Consider the following 25,322-nt stretch of genomic DNA (forward strand, 5'->3'; position numbering starts at 1 on the left):
GCTGCAAATTTTGCAACTGGTCTGTTTTGCACTCCCAGCCTGTGCATTTTGCCTTCTGGCAGCAACCCTTCAAACTGCATGGAATGTGGTCTTGGAAGGTCCCCCAAACTTTAAGAGGCTGCGACAGGCATGGGGAGGCTGAAAAGCCCTTGCACACGCCCGGAAGACACCAGTCTTCAGATCCCAATCATTCTGCCGTATTTTCAGGTACAGTGGTGCCTCGCAAGACGAAATTAATCCGTTCCGTGAGGCTCTTCGTATAGCGGTTTCTTCGTCTTGCGAAGCAAGCCCATTGACAGCTTAGCAGATTAGCGCTATTAGCGGTTTAGCGGCTTTTAGCGGATCAGCTGATAAGCGGCTTAGCATCTTAGGGAAAGGGGGGAAAGGGGGGGGACCCGCAGGAACTCGCAAGACATTTCGTCTTGCGAAGCAAGCCCATAGAAATTCGTTTTGCGAAGCGCCTCCAAAACGGAAAACCCTTTCGTCTAGCGGGTTTTCCGTCTTGTGAGGCGTTCGTCTTGCGGGGCACCACTGTACTGGAATAATATGGCACCAAATGATATTTATAAAGAGGAGTTTTGTAGTTTGCCAAACCAATTTACTTTCCTGTGAGAGCTAATCACTTTGTTCAATTTGATTGGAAACAAACAGAGGGAACTGAATGGGGCTCCCCCCCCCTTTCCTATTTAGCACAAAAGCCAGGGGGTTTTTTGGGAGGGGGGGGAATCATTTCACAATACATTGTGCACTAAAGTAGAATAAAGAAAAGGCTTCCCCTCAGCTCATTAACTGGCTTAAAACAGATACATTACAAATATAATTTGGAACACACTTAGATGTTTATTATACAGTTCAATTTCAAATGCAGGGAGGGATTTCACAAGGTTAAAAAGCATAAAAATGTTTTCCAGCAACATGTACTTTTATTTCCAGGGGCAAACTCCCTGATCCTCTCAAAATAATAAGCACAGCTTTTTAAAAGAAGGCAATAGTTCAAATTTATGGGATTCAGACAGGCAATTCCTGGGACCCTCCCCTGCCCAAAGGTCTGGGAGAAGAAGGACGCCTGTACCAGATTCTCACTTGAGCACCATTTGAAAGCGGAATAGAAAAGCTAGACAGGAAACAACTGCTTCAGTCACAAAGAGAAAGTTGAGCTCCCTCTTCATCCCCCATAGAAGCCCAATTAAAATACTCTACTAGAGTGTGCCTTCTTCTCTCTTCGTATCTTTTTAAATATATTATAAAAAGTAGATGAAATTATGTACAGTCCAAACCTCTTACCATAAAATATAACTATGCCCTGCTCTTAGGAGTAGATGGTCGTTCCTTCCATGTCTACTCCAGAAAACAAGAAATGATTGCAAGGATTGGCCTCCACTGAGCAGAACTGGACTTCATGAGAAATAAATGGCATAATCTACTTTTCTTTTGAGAATCAGCACAGCTACAAGCCCTGTTTAAGGGGGGGGGGGAGCAGCAGAGACCTTGTAGCCTGCTTGATAAAGAACTTTTTGTGGAGGAAGCAGTCCTTATTCTGACAAACTCCTTACAGCTTGATTGCTGTGGATCTTCAGGGGGCATGAAGTGATAACAGTAGAATCTCTGACTTTGAAAATGTATTTATTAGCAAGACCACTGATTAGAGATAGGAGAACGCCAGCACTTTTCTTTTTTTCCATTAACTTCAGTAGCATGTGTTGTTTAACATGCCTGTTCTTTCTTCTCAGACCTCACTCTGCACAAAAGATTTCTAAAAATATCTAAATATTCCCAAAGTATTACGGAGCACCGTAAGGGCTCACAGCTGCTGTAGGAATCCCCAGAAGCATTAAGTATCTGGAGACGGCTACAACTTTGTAAGATCACCCAGCAGTTCTGATCTCACATTGGTTTGAGCGGGGAAAGGGGCCCATGACACAATTCTGCCAGTTTCGGTTGAGACTTGGCTATGTTAAAAGTAATGCTCCATTGGAAAATGCCAACCCAACAACACTACTGTAATAATTGATCAGCTTTAGGAATTAGCATATGTTTTATCTGAGCAGGTACACCATTGCAATTAATTACAGTACTCAGTTCTGCTTTCTGTTCTACATACCAATGATATATATATTTTATTTAAAACTCCCCACTGTCATAGATACTCTGAACCAACAAGTAGAATCTCATGTCCTACAAATTCATCCTTTCTTCCATCCAACCCAACTTCAAAAACCAAATTAGCTTGCAGTATGAACGTTCGCTGGTTTCAAGATGGTCTTTCAGAACAGGAAATAAAGGGAGGGAAACAACCTGTCATTTACCCATCAAATACACGCACACACACAAATACACACACAAACCCCTGCGCTCACAGAGGAGGTTAAGAGCCCAGTGTTAAGCTGACAGAATTAACAATTGAACTATGGTGTTGGTTTAAGTCTGCAGTGCCCAGTTACCAAATCAAAATGTTGATCCCCCTTTCATGCCATTTGCATTCTTTGAAATAAATCAACTCCTCACCTCTTGCCGAGATGCTCACGGGACTGGATACTCTGATTTGAGCCTTAGGAACCTGCATTAGTTATATTTGAGGTATCATCTCACTTTTGGGTCTAGTTCCATTGTATCTAACTTCTCATTTATCAGTCTAAGGCAGGACTAGGGAGTCTGTGGCCCTCCAGAGTCGCTGGGACTCCTCCCAATTTGCACCAGCAGCAGGCAGGATGGCCAGTGGTCAAGGACTATGGGAACTCGAGTGCAGCAACACCTAGAGGGTCACAGCTTCCTCATCTATGGTCAGTTACATCATCCGGGACCTGTGCTGTATTCTTCTATCTGGGATATTTAACTGGCTAAGTATAACAAAATCTGAAAGGGGTAAATGAGCACCAATACAGAAACCAGCACATAAGATCAAGAGAGCAGAGCAGAGCAACAGGGAAACCCTGGTCTGCACTGAATCAGGACTTTTTGCCCCCTCTTTTTGTTTTAAATTTAAACGAAGTCTTTCAAAAGGAGATGACAAAAATCAGGAAAAGAGAAGTGGGCCAGGGTGGGGTGAGAGGGAACGTAAGGTCCCCCCAACTGCCTGAATTTTGCAGACAGACGAGCTCAGCTGGAGGTGGTGAAGGGAGCAGATGCGTTATTGGTACTCGTAGCTGTGGCACCTGTTACTGTGAAGCCTGTGGGAGGCGCTATGGAACTGTGGCTTGGCTGCAGGTCCTTGGGGATGCCGCTGTGGGAGCTCAGCTGGTGGCCAAAGGCGGCGCTGAACTGAGGAAGCTGTTGCTTTGGGGAGGTGGAGGCCATGAGTTCAGAGGACCCAGGGCCCATGCCGCTGAAACTGGTCTGCGGCAACCCCGGGAGCACGCTGGAGCTGTTGGGGGTGACGGTGGCGAAGGCAGGCTGCGTGGTCTCTGAGTGCGACGTGCTGGGTGGCGTGGACAGGGAGGTGGAGAGCAGGTGTCCGTCGGCACCAAGCAGGTTGCTGAACGGAGAAGGGTCGCCCAGGCTGACGGGGAGGCTCCCCCAGTGAGTTCTGGGGTTCACCACGCCACCGAGTGGCACCTCCAGCTGCGAAGGGAGCAGATGTTGTGCTATGATGGGCATCTCTGCGGAGAAGGTAGCTGCCAAGTTATCGCCAGAGTAGGAGGCGGCATGAGGGGACGTTATATGGTCACTGTAGGGCGACGGCACATGCTCGCTGTCGTAATGGCTTCCATGGGGTGAGGAGTGTGAATGGTCACTGCTGTATTGCTGTCGTGAGGTGATTAGGTCGTCTGCCTTGCTTAGCAGCTGGGCAGGGTGTGGCCTCTGGGAGGCATGGCTGCCATCGTGAAGTCCTTGAAATTGTCCTGGGAAGGCTCTCTCCCCAAGCCCACTCTGACTTATCAGAGTGGCAGAAGTAAGGCCAACGTTGGCTGGGGCAGAGAATTGCCCCTGAATGTGCCCTGCCAGGGGCGTAGGTGGGTTGGATAAGGTAGCAGAGCGGAGTAAGCTATCATCCAGGTCCAGGCTAGAGAAATTCTCGTCATGCACTATACGCCCATTCAGCAGCTCACCTAGATCCGCGTTGACTTCCCGGCTCAAGGACTGAATTCCTGAAGTTTCAGCACCCGCGGAGAACACCCCTATGCCTCTGTCCGATAGTTCTTGAACCGGCACGCCGTCTGTCTGTGTGAGCACTCCTATAGTACTCAGGCACTCAAGAGAAGTCACAGCCTGCAAGGCCCGTTCCAGCTCCTCTGCCTCTTCGGTCGTAGGGAGGAGGTCTCCATTTTTACCTGCGTTAAATTAAAGATATGTTAAGCAGTTGGCATACCTCTCGTAGGCGCATTCTTCCACTTCAAAAACAATTCAGGCAATGGCTAGTATAACATCCAGTTTGACCTTTAAAGGCAAAGGTAAAGGGACCCCTGACCATTAGGTCCAGTCGTGACCGACTCTGAGGTTGCGGCGCTCATCTCGCTTTATTGGCCGAGGGAGCCGGCGTACAGCTTCCGGGTCATGTGGCCAGCATGACTAAGCCGTTTCTGGCGAACCAGAGCAGCGCACGGAAATGCCGTTTACCTTCCCGTCGGAGCGGTACCTATTTATCTACTTGCACTTTGACGTGCTTTCAAACTGCTAGGTTGGCAGGAGCAGGGACCGAACAACGGGAGCTCACCCCGTCGAGGGGATTCGAACCGCCGACCTTCTGATTGGCAAGTCCTAGGCTCTGTGGTTTAACCCACAACACCACCTGTGTGCCCTAGTTTGACCTTTAGCTGTTCATTTTTTTTATTAACTTTATATGTGAGTGCATGAATTTATTTCCAGCCCATTGGAAGTGTTACCAGCCTGTTAGCATGAACCTACATGTCATAGGGTGGCTGGAGTGTATGTCTACCAAACAAGGCCATGTTCACGCAGACAGGTTGATTACTTGATGACTGCAGCACCAAGTGGCAACTTGCATGTGTGAAAGAGCTGCCAAGGCAGAACTTTCATACCACTTCATTTTGCCTTAACAGCAGGCTCTGTTTCCGCCACGGAGTGCTGCAAGTCATCAAATGCATAAAACAAAATAAAACTGAGTGGTGCACATGCAAGCCCCTGGTCAGAAAACTTTATTACTGACAAGCAAGGCCTATCACAGTTCAGAAAGTGGGTTTAATACAAAGAAGAAAGCTCTCCCCTCTCAATTGACATTAAGATCTTCAGAGAATCATTTTGTTTTAGAGGAGATGACATTCTTTCAACTGAAAATGCAACAGATAAAAACAAGCAACATACATTGGAACATTATTTGTCAGGGCTATGTTTCTTCCAGTGTGAGTAAGCCATAATTTCACAATCTATACATCGGAAGTTCAATTTACATGGATTTTTGTGGTTTGGACCTACTTGTGTTGGGCTCACTTCAACTTCTAGCCCCAGACCTATTAACTTCGCTGACCACAGTGGAATGATATGTGATGTGTAATGAAAGAGGAAAAATCCCTATGCTGCAATCCAATAATAATAATAATTTATTATTTATACCCCACCCATCTGGTTGGGTTTCCCCAGCCACTCTGGCAGCTTCCAACAAAAGATTAAAAATGATACTGGACTGCTCATATAAGATATTTCCAGATTGGGAAAGATTTTTTACTATTATTCATAAATGGGTCAGAGAGAGGTGGAGATGCTCAGCTGTTTCTGGAATTGTGCACTCCCTGCACTTGTCTCTGAACTGCTTTTATTTATTTATGTTGTATATTTATATCCTGCTCTTCCAACAATGCCCTTCAGGGCACCTGATAATGAAAAAATAAAAACATGCAATGAAAACCCTCAATAAAAAACACAGAAGGATTAAAAAACAGCATCTTAAAATTGTATTAACTGATGGTTAAAACGGCCTTGTAAAGTGAAAATGGGGTGGTACTGAAGTAATGGGAGAAAATGAAAACAAAAGAGGAGCCTCCAAATTTGCAAAGACAGGGTACTGTAGCTAAAAAGTCCCTGTCCTTAGTCATCTCCACCTTAGTTCAGAAGAGGAGGAGGACTTGGGAGGAAAATACCCAGATAAAAGACTGTTGTTCAGATATTTGAGTAACGCAGCGTGGAATTGTTATGTTTTTAGGCAGTGGAGCAACATGGACAAACACGCCTGGATTTTTCACTTCATAATGTAGGAAGCTTGGTCTTTTCAAAGTTAATATAATTAGATAGTTTTTATCTTTTCAAGCTGCACTGGCTCCCGGTGGAGCACAGGGTCAGATTTAAGGTGCTGCTTTTGACCTTTAAAGCCCTTCACGGCCTAGGACCCTCGTACCTACGGGACCGCCTCTCCCGGTATGCCCCACGGAGAGCCTCAAGGTCCATAAATAGCAACACCCTAGTGGTCCCGGACCCTTAGGAAGTTAGATTAGCTTCAACCAGAGCCAGGGCCTTTTCAACACTGGCTCCGGCCTGGTGGAACGCTCTGCGTCATGAGACCAGGGCCCTGCAGGATCTGATTTCCTTCTGCAGGGCCTGGAAGACAGAGTTGTTCTGCCTGGCCTTTGGCTTGGAGCCAATTTGATTCCCTCCCCCTCTTTCTTTTTTCTTTTCCTTCTCCTGCGATGAGGCTACATTTTAATATTTTAATGTTTCAATATTTTAATGTTGTATTTTAATTTTGTTTTTAAGTTGTAATCATTCATCTTGTTTTTATTATTGCTTGTAAGCTCCCCTGAGCCCGACCTTGGCTGGGGAGGGTGGGGTATAAATAATAATAAATAATAATAATAATAATAATAATAATAATAATAATAATAATTATAGTTGTGCTCTCTCTTTCAAAAGCTGCCCTTCCTAATAGCAAGCTTGTAATCCTTTTCAGTACACTGGGTTGTATCCAACACTGTCGTTCCACTTGCAGAACAAAGCTTCCCCCTGCTCTCCTTGTAGGCCCTCAAATTCCTCTTCACGGGGTTGGGGGACCCTCCAGAGCAGATTTTAGGGTTCAGAGAGGAGCAGGAACTCCCATTGCATGAGCAGAACTCCGCCCACACAGTGTTGGATACAATCAGTGGTTAACCTTGTCATAACTGCTTAGGAGGCTGGAGTTTTTTTGGGGGGGGTTGCCCTTTAAACTTTTTTTTTTTTTTAAGTCTCTTCAAATTCGCAACATTTAAAATTCCCCCACAAACACAAAAATTAATCACCAAGTTCAAATTCTGGTGCTTAGACAAACATAAAACTGGAAGCTACACAGTATTTACATTTATGTATTAAAAAAAAATCCTTTCCACAAATGGCTCTGTGGAATAGAAAAGCGTTAAGGGTATATGATCGTGCAATAATTGTACACCTTTGAGTTCTCTGCAAAATAGGATTGAAGCAATTCAAAAGAGAAAAGTATCTGCTTGACATTCAGAAATACAACGTGCAGGCGAAGACCGTTTCGCACAGGGGTTCCGTTCTCAGTTCCCGAATATGCATAACTATGCCCTTGCCTCTGCTGGGTCCAAAAGGACCTACATGTTGGCAATCATGTGTCATTTGGACACACCTAAAATGGTCATGTAGAATCCTGGCTGACAGTTTGACTAGAAACCTGAACCATCATTTGTCATCCTTGCACGTTTCGGCATTTTCCTTAATTGTACAAAGCCACTTCTGAGTCTAGGGAGGAGGTAGGGTTGCGGGCTTCACGCCCCTTCCCCACACTTGCGGGGGCTGGCTCCAGCCCCCACGATACCTGGGGGAATCCTCGGCCGCATCATTCCTGAGCCAGCCTATCGGCGTGGCCTAACTGCCGCGCCACAGCCGGACAGGTTTTCCCTTTCCTCCCACCCGTTAGGCTAGGCTCTCTGGTGTTGCTATGAACTGCGGTTGGTCGCCGTCAAGGGACCTGGTAGGAATTTTCCCAACTGGCAGATTGGCACCAGCCACTTGGTTTTCGCCTACCTCGTAGCAAACCGTCACAACTCGCAGTACAGTGGTGCCTCGCAAGACGAAAATAATTCGTTCCGCGACTCTCTTCGTCTTGCGGTTTTTTCGTCTTGCGAAGCATCCCTATTAGCAGCTTAGCGGATTAGCGCTATTAGCGGCTTAGCGGCTATTAGCGGCTTAGAAAAAGGGGGGGAAAGGGGAAAAAACTCGCAAGACGTTTTCGTCTTGCGAAGCAAGCCCATAGGGAAATTCGTCTTGCGAACCGCCTCGAAAAACGGAAAACCCTTTCGTCTAGCGGGTTTTTCGTCTTGCGAGGCATTCGTCTTGCGGGGCACCACTGTATTGAGGTTAGGCATTGGTAGGGGGATTATTCTATTGTTATGCAGATGGAGGGGGGAAGGAAGCGCCATACCTTCCCCCAAACATAAGGGTAGTCCGTTAAAGGATTCCGGGGGGCATGGCCTTGTCCTAAGCCTATGGAGGTGTAGGCCCCGGCACGCCCCCAAGCGGTAACTCCGGGGGGGGGGGGAGCTCTTAGCTGACGTGCCTCAGCAGGACTCCCCCTACTGGTGGCTAACCCTCACCGGACTTCTAGCAACAGGGCTGAAGCCGGTTAGCTGTTAGGACCAATGCCTATACCGCTCAATTCCTGTAATCAATAAAGTTGTGGCCTAATTCGACCCATTAACCCGAATTCTGGTGTCTTGTGTCTTTATTTCTGAGGGGGGAGGGGGGAACTCGCCATGCAATTTTTTTTTGGAAGAATTTTTTTTTGCCATTTCCTGCCACAGCACTGAGTTTTGTCTTTAATCAAGAGAGAAGGTACCTTCAAAGAAATCAAAGTCTTGCAAGTCATCCGGCAGCCGTGGCAGGACGTCAGAGAAGTCCTCCTGATTCAATTCGAGGTCATGTGGAATGTCTGTGATTTCATTGGCGATGTCATCTGGCAGCTCATCTGTACTCAGCTCCGGTGTGGAAGGGCTCCTACAAAAACAAGGAAGACAGTCACCCCCGCCCTTTGGTCTGGCGCCGTGCTGGGCTCTGATCTATTCTGGGATGCATATGCCCTTTCTCCACCCCACCCCCTTTTTTGTTTTTTAAACTGTTCCCTCACCAAACTCAACTCTGAAGGTATGGAGCCGTTGGAGCTGCCATAGATAAAGCTACTGCAGGATCTGGTATGGCTGCAACTAAGATTTATGTACAGCCCTGTCTCTTTTCTACCTCTGCTGGTGCACAAAAGATGGTATGGGATATTCTTGCTGGTGCAAGAAGACGCATGGCACACAATCCTATGAATGTTTACTCTCACGCAGTGCTGGGTAATGGCTATACTATGACAGAAGAAATCACTGCACAAATGTGATTTCCAACAGGGGCTTAAACATGCCTTGAAACTTAAAACAAGTTGCATGCTTCCAATCCTCAATGTTCTTTGGAAAACAGGGAACCCAGGCAACAGGGATTCCTCCCCCCTGCTTTATCCACTTTTGGCTAAAATATGAGCAGCAAGTGATGATCTGCTGGGATTCCCCAACTCAGATCCTTGAAAGGTCTGCATTGCTCTGAAAGCATAGCTCCATCCCAGGGCCCCAGTGGTCTTAGTGGTAGTATTCGTTCCAAGGCGGTTCCCTCATTGCGAGAAGTGAGGTTACAGGAAACCAGACAGAGGGCCTTCTCGGTAGTGGCGCCCACCCTGTGGAACGCCCTCCCTTCAAATGTGGGAGTTGACCTAGAAAATGCATACACACATCTCTTGATCGTAAGAATTAATTGTTATCTCCAATATTGAAACCCAGGATATAGTTTTCCCCTGGATTAAAAGTCTGCGAGACCCACTTTTAAACAATCTTCCTTCAAACCATAGTTTGCGGAGAAGTGTGACTGACTTGCATAAAGCTCTTCCAGCTCAGTTACTATTTAGACTGGCTTATTAAAGCACTAGAAAGGAGCCATTAAGCCGAGTTCTTTCACACTAATTTGTTCTACAGACTCTTCTGGAAAGATGTGAATCAGTCACATCTTTTTCAATAATCTGAGACAGTTAAGGGCTGTAAAAATGCACCATTCTGGAGCAAAAGTCTTACTTGGTATGTCAATTTATTAAGGTAGAAGAGATCTCTAATGCATGAAAAGCGTCATTACATCAGCAGCAAAGTATATTACATCAGGTCATAAAGACTGGGCAAAAATGTCTACAAGTTGGCATGATAAATGCCCCCTGGGGACCTGGCCAGGCAGCAATGCAGAGCAAATTGCAAAACAAACAAGTGATCGCTCTGCAAGTGTGCAGAATGAGTGCACACCACCTTTCCCCCTCTTTGCCGCCAGCCATAACCCAGCACTTGTGTGAGAGTAAACGTTCATAGGATTATGTGCCATGTAAGACCCACTGTCCTCAAGAAGGCTTGTTTTCAATCAAGTATGTACAGAACATCAGAGTTGGTTTTCCTATTCCTCATACAGGTAGCGTAGACTATGGCTGGAATTCGAGCTAAGGCAATAGTTCTATCAGCGCAAGTGTTTTTGCTTGCCAGACAGAATTATATACACTCTCCTCACCGCCATGTTCTGTTCTGCCGGGGGGGGGAGGTCCCAATCCTGCAGAGCCAATTTAGTGGGGAGTGCAAGGGGAGGAAAGCCCTGTTGTGCGAGCGTCACTCGTTCTGGCTCTTGCTAGCACAACTATTTAGCTGAATCTGGACCAATACTCATTTACTTGGCCTATTGTAGGGATGATCGCGGAGTGGGGTCCAGAGGAAGCACACTCTCCACCCGCAGGCAGCCACAGTCTGCCTGCACGCGTGACCTTGGGGTGCGGGGCACCCCCCCCCCCAGACAAAGCCACGGCTGTCTGAACATCATTCCCTCTGTCTAACCTTTTGCGGTCTCAGTAGTCTGCGGTGCCCTGTCTGTAACCTTTGTCGCTGAGACCTTTTGTCTCCTTCGTCATACACTGTGCAAGGGAAAAATGACGTGGTGGAAACAGGTGCCCAAATAACTTTGTACCACCCCACGATCTTGGGACCGGAAGATGTGTAAAAGGTCACAACCCAAAATGCATCTGCCTGGTTTGCATATTTGTGTCAATAAAAGGAGGCTCGACAGGGCTGGCCGGCAGCTTGCATGCAGCCCACCTGTGCGCAGCTCACCTGTATTATCAACTCCTGCCTCATGTCCATCACTTCAGCCTATCTTTTCCAACACTACGCTGTCAACTTAGAAAATTAACCATAGCTGGGCTCTGACCGTATATGGGAGATCTCCATTGGCAGTGAGACGCTGGTGGGCATACTGAGGTTTCCTTGGGGCACAGCAGGAGGAATCGGTTTTTGGGGACGTCGTGGCCCTCGCCTTCTCTTTTTCTTGTGTTTTTTGGTAAGAGCAGGTGGCTTTGTTTTTTTCCTGGGTTTCCTCTGCTGCTGGTGCTGGACTTTGCGGGAGCTGTCTCCTCTCAAGAAGTTATCCTTTTTAGAACGAGAATTGAAAACACCAACACTGAACTGAGAAGCATTTTTCTTTCCTTGCCATTCCAAAGTGTGAACATCTCTATGGCATGCAAGTCGGAATAGACAACGCCTGACACCTTGAAAAGGGAACCATGGTGCTAAGCAAACCGTACTGCCTTTTGTACCACTGGCGGGAAAGAATCCAAAACACATTCGGACCAAACTATTTCCAAATTCAAATCATACGGGTTTAACATGCAGCCTTCAGGAAGTTTAGGATGGCACTGAATCGGAAAGAATGTTCATCAGAGTTCAAGGCAAGAAATGGTCAATTACTTCTCTTTGAAAACGGCTTGGAGCATCACAACGCCATGTCACCAGGAATCACAGAATTACACACACGAATTCAAAATACAGAGAAGATATTACTTCCAAATGAGTTAACAACCTTCGGATAATGTAATTTTCCGTAGATGGCGTTTGCCATCTTGATGTTGCAAGGTTCCACAAGGTGCTATAATTAAAAGGGGTGGATCTTCAAAGTGGATTACATCGGGGTGGCTCCCAAGGGCTGTATACCCTGTGGCCAAGCTTCCATGGGCAGGACAAAAATGAAAGTGAGTGTGGGTAGAGCATATTGGTGGGGAGGGACCCACAATACACAAACACACGCACACCCTAACCTTCCCCTGCCCCTTGCCAAAGTTAGATATGAAAAGCCCCCCATTAGAGCCAACTGGACCTCCATGAAAATGCCCCATGTTGCATTTAGGCTTGAAAATCTCCTATTGATGGTGCGCAGAGGCAAGGAGGAAACAGTAGTTATGACGGGGAGCTTCCATGGGTTGAATTAACCCACAGGCTAGATCCCCACACAAAGTTTAGGGCAGCCAAAAAACTGAGCTTTGTGCCAGTAAGAAACTGTCTGATGACAAAATGTGAGTGTCATCTGGGAATTAGCCAAATTCAGATGCCAGCTATTAGCTTGAGGGCTATGGTATATGACTCTTGTGCCTAGCAAAGGGGAAAGGTAACGTTCAAACCTTTGTGAGGTGGTTTGCAGCTTGTCTGGGGAAAGAAGTTAAAATGAGGAGAGCTTCTGTTTCACTGACCAACGCAACTGGCAAAAATAAACTGTGTGAACAAACTGAAATGCTCACGTTTCCACCTTGACAAGGCCTTCCAGGAGAATATCCTATAAGCCTATGAGCGGTATCCCAACTAACTTCATCCATCAGTGCAAGGATTTCTGCTTGTGCAACAAAACTCCCCCTACCTAGTCTTCTCCCACTGTCTACTCTCTGAATCTGCCTGGGGGCTCCCCAGAATCAGGAATGAAGATTTAGGGAGGGGGTGGGAAGTGTTATTCTAAAGCAGCAATGCTGCAGCAAGCAAAGGCTCTAGCAGCTCAGTTAGCTGCTTGTGGCTGCAAAGCCAAACTGGATGTTTGTGACTGTTGCCATGGAAACAAAGGGGCAGTCCATTCTCCTTATTGAGCACAGGATGTGAGCTCAGTGTGTGTCATATGACCTGTACAGGATGTACATGGGTGGAGTTTGGAGTTTTCTCTCTGTTTGTTGAAGAGAGCAGACATCTTTTACTGTATGACTGCTAAAGACAGGAATAAAAGCAATGTAGATACATTTCTGTCTGAGTCTGATTCCCCTCCCTGGGGATATGCTGGAGAGCAGGGAGGAGGAGAAGCAGTTGGTGTGTTTTTCTCACAGCCTGAGGAAAATCGCCGGAACGGACCTCGTGTGTTTTTCCTGCCGGGAGTCGCCGGAGGGAGGTCAAAGGAATGCAGCCGGTGCCTGCAGATAGATAGGCACATACCTCTGACCGAGCCTGAATTCTAACAGGAAGAAGTGCCACAATGCAAGTTGAAAGCCTTGTGCTGATGGAACAAATTAGTTGGATACCGCCAACAGTCTCTCTGTGTTCTCACGGCAGACATGACAGAGTCACAAAAGAGGACAGACATCATTCTTAAATGCGATCCTATGCACCCTTAACTGGGACTGTTAAATTCAGGGAGACTCTGTTCCGCATAAGCTTGCATAGGATGAGCGAAGGAGGATCTTTGAAACATTTCCCCATAATCCTTTAGATGAGTTCAGTCAAAGAAAGGCTGCTGATATAGCATTTTTCTTTGGTTATCATCAGAGCTCACCTTACAGCTTTCTGAAGGGGCCAGAAGCAAAAGCTGCATGCTGATGTCATTCCCGGGCTTGCTGGAAATACTGCTGCCGCTGTTCTTCAAGTATTCTGACTAGCAAGTATACTTACCATTTTTTTGGCGTGTTCTTCACACAGGGGGGTCTGGTGCGTAATGTCAAAAACTGGCACAGAGCATTGCTGTCCGTCTGCAAACTTGGCTGTGCAGCTTGAGAAAAGCTGCTGGGACCGGTTCAAGAGGATATCTGGGTTTCTCTGTAGTCAGGAATAACACACAAAGGAGGGGCAGGAGACTGCATGATTTACAGAGAGAGAGTAAGATACCAAACCTTGAATTCTATTTCCAACTAATATCTCACTTTGGAGCAATTCCTTAAATGTCATCCATGCTGCAGCTACAGAAGATTCGAAGTCAACAGTTAAAAGCAAAAAAACCAACACACACACACACACAAAAAAACCTGCCATCAAGCAGAATTACTAATGATTTTATAATTTATTAAGATGGGTTTATGGAAGCAGCTATTTTGCTAATGAGTTTGTGTGTCTTGTTTCCTGGAGATTCTTAATCAATACTGTGATTTTTGGGACAATGCAATCAATAGATTTGCTTTCTAACCAACTAATGAGAATCCATACACAAATATTAAAAAGAGGATTCCTGTCATCCACATATGAGAGCACATAAAAATTGTAAATTTCTTCCTGCCTTTTTGACAGATGACACACAGAGGAAGTCAATACAGTGAATCCCGATTCAAAATTATTTTGTTCAGAAGAGATATATAAACTCAATGCGTTTTTAGTCTCTTTCTCATCTATTCCTAGAATCATAGAATCATAGAGTTGGAAGAGACCACAAGGGCCATCAAGGCCAACCCCCTGCCAAGCAGGAAACACCATCAGAGCACTCCTGACATACGGTTGTCAAGCCTCTGCTTAAAGACCTCCAAAGAAGGAGACTCCACCACACTCCTTGGCAGCAAATTCCACTGTCGAACAGCTCTTACTGTCAGGAAGTTCTTCCTAAATCAACAGTAGGCATTTTCCTTCATCATGCAAGTTTACATGATGCAATTTCCTGAGATACCCACTTCACTTGTTTTCTCCCTGTGTTTATTCACCACCATCGTTCCCGCCATTGAGGGACACGCTCAACTTTCTGCTTAAGACAACCTTTCTCAGCCTTGGGTCCCCAGATGTTGTTGGAATACAACTCCCATCATACCTAGCTAGCAGTTGTAGCCCAATAACATCTGTAGATCCAAGGTTGAGAAAGGCTGACTTGAGGCATTGGTGGGGCACCTACAGCCTTACACTGCTGAAATTCTAGAATGACCAGTGTTCAGGGATGGTGGTCATTGTAGTCCAGCAGAAGCTACAAGGTTCCTGGTTCTCCTTCAACTCTTTAAGAAGCAGTCACAGCCCTAGTCACTCACACAGGGCAGGAGTGGGGAGAGTGGAGAGCAAGGCTGAGCTTTCGGCCCTACCTCTGATACTGCAAATTTTTCTTTCAACAGCTACCTGCAACTTTGTGATGAGGAGGACCAATGCACAAGTCCCTGCTTCCACGTAGGGGCTCTGCATGTTCTGGTCAGCAGCACAATCAGGTGTCCTGAACATGGAGAAACCTCTACTCACCATGAACAGAAACTTCTGCATTGTTTTTTCTTCTCACACAACCAAGCGCAACGCTTGGCTACTGGGAGAAAGAAGATACGATGTTGGGTGTAGAACTAAAGGCATGGCTTTATGAGAGCAACGCCTGAATGGAGTCAATGCGAACAAGGGAATGATCATTATTGCCGGTATACAGGGAGCATCATACCTTGGGACTCCTTAGTGGGATAAACACGGGGCAGTGATTTAGGAGAGACGCACTGGTGAATTATCTCTATGGCAGCTCAAGCAAGGGCCTACGCTGCCTCCTTGTGGCAGTGCTGGCTCATTACAAATGGAGCTTCCTGCCTGTGAGCTCATTGGCCTTGTGTGGTATCCAATCCCACAGAGGCTGCAAGATAAGATATGTCAGTGGACTAACTCACATAACTCGCCAACTCCAGTCTGCAAACAGCCATACCAAGACCAGCACTTGAAAGCATAGTCAATATTCTGCATGGCACTTTTCCTTCAAACGCTCTGCGCTTGTCGTATCTACAAAAGTCCTTTCATTGATCCCTTTATAATTCTCAGTTCTTCCTCGATGCCTTAGAGGAACCTTAAAATTAAGGCTAAAGTTTCAATTAGGAAGGGGCAGGGGGGAAAGCTGCAAGAGATTTAAGTGAATTTTGAAGTTGAGGGAGGAGTGGGAAAGAGAAAACTCATTAAAATTCCGAGCTTGCAGCATTTGGAAACTTTCCTTTCTTTGCTCCTGCAATTTCACGTACTCGTGCTCATTGTAAGGGCTTCTAACATAAGGACTTTCATTTTCCCTGATCTCTGCCTCTTCTGTCGATACTGCAGAATTATAGGTCTTTCATCTCTTATTCATTCTAGGTCATTGTACTACCTCACAGTGCAGATTTCACACCCTGCTGAAACCTTTATAGCAATTTAAGCTATAAGATAATTCAGACTTTCTGCGGAAACTGACAAACCAACCTCACACAGGGCAATGCCAGGTGCATGTGTCCAGTACAGGGACATTTCTAGAAAGCTGTTTGTTCCTCCACCCTGAAGGTGTACCATAGCCCTAACCAAACAATTCTGACCTGATGCCAGTGATTCGAAGTGAGGACAGATTCAAATGCTGGCTAGGCCCCTGGATTCTACCTTTGTTTCATGGTCTCTCTGCTGCTTCAGAGCTGACACAACTGCACAGGCTTAAGAATGGATTTACCAAGTCTCTCCCATAAGTTGCTAGCTTGAAAAGAAGAACCAGACCAATAAGCTAGCAGAAGCGCCCCCAGAAATACTCATTGGAAATGGGAGATGGCCAGAATTAATTACAGTCGTACTTTGGTTGTCGAACACTTTGGTACTCTGACGTTTTGGCTCCCAAACGCCATAAAACCCGGAAGTGAGTGTTCCGGTTTACGAACATTTTTCGGAAGCCGGACGTTGGACGTTGGCTTCCGATTTGAGTGCAGGAAGCTCCTGCAGCCAATCGGAAGCTGTGCCTTGGTTTTCGAACCGTTCCGGGAGTCGAACAGACTCCCAGAACGGATTACGTTCAACAACCAAGGTACGACTGAATTACGTTTTTAGCCCACAACAGGAACAGGGAAACAGTGAAAAAGATACGTTGAAAACAATGTTTAGTGAACGGAAGAGCCTTGTTGGTGCATGGTTCACCCTTTGTTGTCCCTCTACATGGTGACACGTCCCTCTGCTTCACTTGGCTTGTGCTGAAACAAAAGGACACCCAAGAAGATTAGCACCAAAAAACGGAGAAGGCTGGGATATAATGTGTATGCTGTACTGCCATGTGTGGGTGGTCCCTCACCTGTTCCGAGTACACGAAGCTCTTCGGAGCTCTCGTATCAGCTGCCCAGCGCACTCCGGCTCTCGGCTGGCTGCCCGCAGCAAAGCTTTCCGGAATGTATGTTGGCATTTCCTCTGGCGAGATTCTGCCCGCTCCAGGCGGCAGAGGTGCTTGTATTTCTGCTGAAAGTAAGTGCAAAGTTGGGAAATGCGGGAGCTCCTGCCGCTGGCGTCAGCGTCATCATCTGGCCTGTGAGATTGTGTGGGGAGGAAAAAGCAGGTAATAAAATGACTGGCGCTCAAAACCCAACATCATCATTCTGCAAACTTGCACTACTGCTATCTTGTCTGTACAGCACAAGTCCCGGGTACCTGAAGAAATGTCAGTTTCTACGTCAACCTCCCTGAGCTCTGCATTCATTTTTGGATGGTTTCCCCACACACACATTGGCTGGCAATTAGGCTGCGGCACCCCTTTTATGAAAATATCCCCTTTGACAATCTAGCCGACACTAGAGTCCAAGCTAATGTCTTTCTATTTTCTCAGACTCCTACTATTTGAAAAGTTTTACAGTCTGATTTTATTGCTGCTTCTGCCCTTCACGATTTGACTGGGGTGTTTTACTGAATTTGTCATTGATTTTGGCTTGGATCCGCAGCTGTCCCTCCATATATGGAAGGGCTCAGCTCCCCCTTTCCCCTGCAGCTTGAGCACCACTTTTCATGCTTTTCTAAAGGGTTTCCCCTCCCTCTGGAGCAAATTCTCAGGGGGAGGGAGTCAAGGGGAAGAAAATTGACTCCCCCTTCCTCACACCAGCAGGAGCATCCTGTAAGCAAAGTTCTGATGATGGGAGAATAGGATCTAAGCACTTATATTTTTTTATTGTCACTATAAAATTGTAATTGTTGTAAATATACCTTGAGAATTACAGAACTGATGGGAAATATAGAAAATAAATGAAATAGTACCCCCACCCACTATGAACAAACTGTTGTTGTGGTGCAATGGCCATACTAGTGAAATACCACAAGTTGTGATACCATGCAACACAACAGTTCTTGTGACCAATCTTCTGTTTCTTTGCCATGGCAGTTGCTCCTAGGAATGGACTATAAAGTGATGCTTTTGAGATAGGAAAAGCAAACACCTCCACCGAGGGCAAGATCACTGATCAAGTTTTGTTATTCTGATTCCGGCCTCTGTTTCTACGTTATACATATCTGTTTTTCAGGTTCAACGGACAAAGTTCACCAGCTATTTCTAAAATGTTTGGAGTAAAAATTCAGTGCACGAATGGACTTCCTCTTTTGCCACGGGACTTCACCACCCTTTCATCTCACCTGCAACCCACTGTGTACCCCCAAAACCTGCGCCAGAGGGCCCCCAGTGCTCCAGAGAAGATTTTGGAGGGTGTTCAGGGGAGGACGGTGAAGTTAAGTGGCACAAGTAGACCTCCATTCTGCTTACAGACAGAAAGCTTTGGGGATACAAACCCAAGTCTCTCTGAATACCCTCTTTCATTGTACCTACCCTCACCTACAGGTTAACAGTTTAAAAAACAGCCTGATCTCTGTATTATTTCATATTCTGCACTTAGTTACTCAGTCTTCTGTTCTGAGTTGTATGCACTTACTCATTCCTGTCATATCTGAGGGCTTCCCGAATAGACCATGCAACCTGGTATGGCGAGGTTTGTTCCAGTTCTTCCAATTCTTCCCCACTGTCTTCAGACCAGTCCAACCCTGGAAAAGCATGGAAGGAAGCGAACAAACAAAGTAGTCAAAGAAAAAGCACTGTTGTGATAGCACAACAGAGGGCCTCATCATAAACGGGAACCTCATTATAAGTGCATGAATTAGAACAAAAAGAGAGAAGATGTACCACGCCTTTGGAAGTTTCCCAAACAGCTGCCATCTCACCCCACCCCATCAAGGCTATATGGCCACATGTAGGGTTGTTTTTCTCACATATGCCTAAATGGCTGTCACATGGAAGACGTAGCAAGCTTATTTTCTCCTGCTCTGGAGGGTAGGACCCATGGATTCAAGTTACAAGATAGGAGATTCCAACTAAGTACCAGGAAGAACTTTCTGGCGGTAAGAGCTGTTCAACAGTGGAGTGGTCTCCCTCGGGAGGTTGTGGACTCTCCTTGCTTGGAGGTTTTTATGCAGGGGTTGAATGGACACCTGTCTTGGATGCTTTAGCTGAGATTCCAGCATTGCAGGGGGTTGGACTAGATGAGCCTTGTGGTCCCTTCCAACCCTATGATTCTTAATCACCACTGCCCCTTCTTCCCCTGGCACTAAGTCCTGGTCTTCTGTGGTCAGACTTACTAGCACAGACATACTCAGCCACTGTGGGGCATGGGCATCAGAGGTCCACATCTGAGGTGGAAAAGAGTAATGTGCTCTAGGCTAATTTCTGGCCATAGGTCAGTGAACAGCAAAGCATATGAAGATAATCTAGATGGAGGCGTCCGTATAAGGAAGAAAGCAACACATTATTGCTTCATCGTTTTTTGTCAGTTAGGTAAAGGGACCCCTGACCGTTAGGTCCAGTCGTGGACGACTCTGGGGTTGCGGCGCTCATCTCACTTTACTGGCCTAGGGAGCCGCTGTACAGCTTCCAGGTCATGTGGCCAGCATGACTAAGCCGCTTCTGGCGAACCAGAGCAGTGCACGGAAACACCATTTACCTTCCCGCCAGAATGGTACCTATTTATCTACTTGCACTTTGACGTGCTTTCGAACTGCTAGGTTGGCAGGAGCAGGGACCGAGCAACGGGAGGTCACCCCATCGCGGGGATTCGAACCGCCAACCTTCTGATCGGCAAGCCCTAGGCTCTGTGGTTTAGACCAATTATATATCCATAATTATAGGGACACGGGTGGCGCTGTGGGTAAAACCTCAGCGCCTAGGACTTGCCGATCGTCAGGTCGGCGGTTCGAATCCCCGTGGCGAGGTGCGCTCCCGTTGCTCGGTCCCAGCGCCTGCCAACCTAGCAGTTCGAAAGCACCCCCGGGTGCAAGTAGATAAATAGGAACCGCTTACTAGTGGGAAGGTAAACGGTGTTTCCGTGTGCTGCGCTGGCTCGCCAGATGCAGCTTGTCACGCTGGCCACGTGACCCGGAAGTGTCTCCGGACAGCACTGGCCCCCAGCCGCTTAAGCGAGATGGGCACGCAACCCCAGAGTCAGACACGACTGGCCTGTACGGGCAGGGGTACCTTTACCTTTACCTTATATCCATAATTGCCGTTACACTTTCTGCTACTTCAGATTGCCTAGCCACCAATGTTTGTACCATAGCAACAATCTGAATATCCTAAATTCCTGGTTTACGTACATGACAAAACCTAGAACTGGTCCTCTAGACTTACAGCCATGCTCCCTTTTTTCGTGTGGTTAGAAGAACTGCCTTGAAAACAAAATGACAAACCATGTAATTTTAGTAGCAGTAACAAGCTGAATTTTACGGGACTTAGCTGTGAGGCAGGATGCCGAAACACCTGCCCATGGCCTAGTTTGCCCTTCTGCATTAAAAAGCACACACTTGCAAGGATACAGTTTACTCAAGTACTTCACTTGCGCACTGTTACCAATCTATGGCAAATTTGCTGGACCAAATGATCAAAACGTTCGGGTACCATTAATTCTCCACTTACCTAAATGCGGAAACAGATCAGCATCCAGCTGCTGTTTCTGAGTGCACAGTTTCACCAGTCTCTGTAGCCGGCTCATACAGGATGAGTGCGGAGAGAAGGCTGTGGCTTTCATAAGGATCCTGTCCACCCCTGGCGGGTCTGGGCCAGGAGCCCTAGTAGGGTGCAGGGGAGGCAGCGGTCTTTTGTTAGACAGCTGCCTGGCTTGTGCTATAGTGTACGTGGTGGGAGCCACTCCCTGCACTGGTAGGCTGGTGTTCTGAGGTTGAGGTGACTTGCAGACTAAGCCCTGCTGTAGCCCTGCTGGCTTTAGAGAAGTTGGTAATGGCGAGAGATGGGAGTGCTGCTGCTGCTGCTGCTGCAAAGGTGCAGGAAGAGGGCTAAAGTGCTCTTGGCGAACTTTCAGAATCTCTGTTTCTCTCTGGCGCTGCCGGTTCTGGGCTAATTTGCTCTGCAGCTTCTTCTTCACCGTTGCCCCTTTCTTGAGATCTTCGTCTTCCTCGTTGAAAGCAAAGGGGTCTTCTAGTTCTGCTTCCAAGTAGTGGAGAGGAAGCCTGGCACCCGGTGGAGAGAGGGACATCCCGTCTAGTCCATTGGGCATCTTCAAGGCCAGGGGAGGAACGGTCAGGCTGAAGGCCACAGAATCCATCTGGTGCCGAACTTTTACCTCCTCGACGGGGTCATTCTTTTTCTTCCTCTCCTTTTTCGGTAAAAAGCCAAGTACCTGCAGGTGACTGTTGCAGTACCTTTGAGAAGCAAGACCATCAGAATTATTTTCTCCTCGACAGCTCTTAAGCATGGTGAAACCAGAATTCATGAGAAAGTAGCTTAAATGGCATAAGTATATTTTTTTTTTTGTGAGAAACCTCAATGGAGAACGTTTAAATGAATATCTCATAGCCAATTATAAACTTTCAAAAATAAAGATATTATTTGAATTGCATATTACATTAGCTATATTATAACTATAGATACAATGTACTTCCAATTGAAGTGCACATCAGAACATTTGCAGAATTACAGTCTGCATTTCAATGGAGTCCATATATGGAAAAACTGTGACATAAAAGCACAGCAGATATCTTTCAAGGCGATCTCTTTTCTTACCCTAATAAAAATAACCGTGTTAGGTTCTACACGTTTCTGTGAAAAGCTTGCATCCCTAACACTTCAATCTTATGCTTGAAAAGGATGCAAAGCAGAAAATTTATTAGTAGCCCAAGTGATAGAAAATGGTTTAACAAAGAACAAGAGTGGGTGGTTTTTTTTCTTTGAGAATTATGAAGTCAAAGAGCAAAGAGGGAATATGTTTCTTGGCTTGAGGCAAACAATTTTAAACCTGGAAATATTGGACTTGGGAACAGGAAGACCAGGGTTTAAATCCCCACTCAGCTATGAAACTCACTGGGTGTCTTTGGGCTACCCTCTTTCAGCCTCAGCTTCCACACACAGCTGTTGAGAAGATAAAAAGTGGATAACCTGTACACTCCAGCCAGCCTTGGATGGAAGGTGGGTTGTTGTTGTTATAATCATCACTGTGGGACACTTAATGGTGAAACACATTACTATTAGGCAGGTATATTAGCTGTGCTGCTTTCATAACCCACTAAAAACTTTTTTGGGTTAGGCAAGCATGCCCCAAACATATTTTTAATATGTAATTTTTGTGTGCATATTCCTTGAGAAAAATGCTGATTTTATATATGCTTCAATACATTTTATGTCAATTTATTTTTAACATTTTATTTTATTGGTAGTTTAAATATACATTTTATATTGTTTTAAGTACACCACTTGGGAGGTTGGGGTCAATTAAGCGGTATATAAATCTTGTTGAATAAATGAACAGATTTCTCACTGTCTTCACCTCATTTAATTTTTCAGCAGAAGGTGCAATTTAAAGTTCAGTATTAAAAACAGCTTAATACTGATGCTAACTGGGGACTTGCAGAATTCAGATTTCCCAATTTCAGAATTTAGGGTTCTGGCTTACAGATATAATTCATTTCTTTCATACTGTGTTTCTTTTGAATCCTTTTCAAAATCCTTTGAATCCTTTTGAGTAGGCAGCCCCCACTTCAATCACAAATCTTAAGGAAAAATAACTCTGAAGAGAAAAACACCGTCTTTTTATACACCTCCAGTTATGAATAAGTCCACAGTCTGCTTCTTTAATGTGTTAAACTGATACTCTTGTGCTGCTTTCTTCTTGCTGTCCTCCATTTCCCAATGTTGTGACATGATGCTTCACACCTAGTTAACTTCCCTTGCCTTCCCAAAACACGCATGTTAGAAAGTTATACACTTCATCTTGTGAGCCACAACAAAGCATTCCTGCTGCCTATCGCATCAGCCGCCCCAGAAAAACTGGCAAATTATGCTAATTCAAAGCCCAAAGTATTCGCTGCTAACTAAAGAATAATCTGAACAGAAAAATATAGCGGGCGGGGGGGGGGTGTCTGCTTTGGAACAGCACAGGAGGTGGCACAGAGGGCTGCTGGATAAAAGAGGAAACAGTGAAAATCATTTGCTCCCATTTGATCCATGGGACCAGAGAGCACTTCCATCACTAGAGGGCCACACCTGGATACAACCCTAGGAAGGCAAGGCTGGAAATCTACTTGGGAGCAAAATTCCTTCATTTTGACAACCCGCAATGTCATATTAGAAGAACTGCTGCCAGGTGTCTACAGAAACCACTGTGTGCTCAGCAGACAGCGTTTCTCCAATGATTTCCGAAGTCACTTTTATTAATGTTGGCTCACTGTCAAAACTTGTGGTACTTTGCCTCACAATTTATGCAAATAGAACAACTGGGCAAATATTGTCTCAGTCTGCATAATTTATTCTGCTCCTATTCATGAGGAGCAATGAGATATGAAGGGCTGCGCTATAGTTTCACCCCATAGATACTCTACATCAGGCATCCCCAAACTCGACCCTCCAGATGTTTTGGGACTACAACTCCCATCATCCCTGACCACTGGTCCTGTTAGCTAGGGATGATGGGAGTTGTAGTCCCAAAACATCTGGAGAGCTGAGTTTGCCTATGCCTGCTCTACAGAGAGGCCCTGTTTTTAAAGATTTCATCGGGTAATATCCAAGCACTTCAAAGAACACTTAATTCTCTCTTCTACACAACTAGTGGAGATGTGGTACTTGCCCACTTTCACATCCACTACACCAAACACTGAAGTGCCCTGATCTAGTTGTCTTAGCAACAAGGGACATATTCCTTTCCATCCACCTTAGCAAGAACAATATGGTCAATTGCCCTCAGTGACGTTGCCATGTAAACACATCTGATTATGGCACAGCACGACATTATCAAATTCGCATGTGATCCCTGATTGGCTGGGATCATAGGATGAAGGATAATTTAGAAACAGGGGGTGGATTTCAAGATATATGTACAGGGTCTGCACATGCAATGGGACTCCCTTTCCCCCTTATTCCCCAGCGCATCCCTTAAAACTATTCTGTGTTTTTCTCAATGCTCCAAAGATTTGGGGGGGGGGAGAGGGGGAAAGTCTCACTGTGAGAGTGGACCTTATTCTGCACACACAACAACTTAATTATACGCCACCCAAAGTGATAAAATGAGGCAGTGAGGGGGGATCCAAGTGGTCTCCCATTCAAACTGTTGACCAGATGTTGACCTGAGGAGCTTCCATCATGTGCCTTCAAACCATGCTTCAGGCCACCACTGAGACTGTCGCTGCTGTTTTCAAAACTGTGCTTCCATTACTTACCTACGGTCCTCAGATTTGGGGATGGGGTTGGTGCAGCGTTGGCTATTGTACTTGGCCACATATTCACATTGCTTGAAGGGAGCAGTCTTATCCTCCAGAACGTGCCTGATACAGAAGGCGTAGCCGTTAAGTCGTCTCTGCTTGCACAGTTTGGGGCTGTACGAGCACAACGGCTTATTGTCAACCTCAGAAAAGTGTATGTGTTTGCCTTCATACATCACGTGACTCTTTTCCTTGTGAACATCAGCTGAAACAAGACCCCACCACCACCAAAACAACAAAAGTTAAAAACGAGTTTCAAAGTCAATGAAGAAGATAAAAGTTTTAGTTCTAATCTAGCTGAAGAGGACCAGTTACCCAATTTTAAATCTTCTCTACCATGTCAACGTCAGCAAAGAGCCCTGCAGACACCACTATCCCGGAATGATGACGAGTCAAGATGAAGCAGATTGTCTAAGAGGAATAACACAGAGAAATTGTGTTAATGAAAACGTATGAAAGAAACAGAACTACACTGCTCACAGAGCGCAAATTAATCAATTTGATCTCCCCAGAAAAATCATCAGCTGGAACACCAACTTAACAATCTGAATGTGAAATATTCTTCGTACAGGATTATCTCTAAGGATATTATCTCCATTTCCTGAAGAATTTGCTGTGGTGAATTCTACCAGCAACTTATGGGAAAGCGTTCACTGATGTCCTCCCTTCTAGGTACACTGCAAGTTTTAGAATCGTTTTAGCTACAGCCACTTTAGCGCCAAATCATGGCAGAAAGCTGGCATCATATGCAAAATGGGGGTAAACAAATCCCAACACCCTTTGCCAAACCTTCTGGAAAAGCAACGTTGTAAAATTAGCAAAGATATATCATAACTGTGATAATCTACGTTGGAAATGTAAAGAAAAGGAAGGAACCTTTTATCATATGTGGTGGACCTGTCCCAAGGTGAAAGACTTCTGGGAAAAGAT

The 25,322-nt window shown here is 45.8% G+C and overlaps 1 protein-coding gene across 2 annotated transcripts in view; it reads right to left on the reverse strand.

Annotated features, from left to right (window-relative positions):
* Positions 1-820: 820 nt before the first annotated feature.
* INO80D (INO80 complex subunit D) overlaps positions 821-25,322 on the reverse strand; it is a 40,429-nt gene continuing 15,927 nt past the window's right edge. The window contains exons 2-11 of one of the 2 annotated variants that reach the window (XM_081865764.1): positions 24,729-24,803; positions 24,351-24,597; positions 20,602-21,344; positions 18,572-18,680; positions 16,960-17,187; positions 16,758-16,861; positions 13,626-13,759; positions 11,140-11,357; positions 8,717-8,874; positions 821-4,268 (exon numbers count right to left, since the gene is read on the reverse strand). In XM_081865764.1, coding sequence (XP_081721890.1) covers positions 3,097-4,268; positions 8,717-8,874; positions 11,140-11,357; positions 13,626-13,759; positions 16,758-16,861; positions 16,960-17,187; positions 18,572-18,680; positions 20,602-21,344; positions 24,351-24,568 — 3,084 coding nt within the window. In that variant the 5' untranslated portion in view covers positions 24,569-24,597; positions 24,729-24,803 and the 3' untranslated portion in view covers positions 821-3,096. Of the gene's footprint in view, positions 4,269-8,716; positions 8,875-11,139; positions 11,358-13,625; positions 13,760-16,757; positions 16,862-16,959; positions 17,188-18,571; positions 18,681-20,601; positions 21,345-24,350; positions 24,598-24,707; positions 24,804-25,322 lie in introns of both variants that reach the window. The other variant, XM_081865763.1, reaches the window with a different exon arrangement.

Source organism: Podarcis erhardii (assembly GCF_964252035.2).
Source record: "Podarcis erhardii genome assembly, chromosome: 1".
NCBI lineage: Eukaryota > Metazoa > Chordata > Lepidosauria > Squamata > Lacertidae > Podarcis > Podarcis erhardii.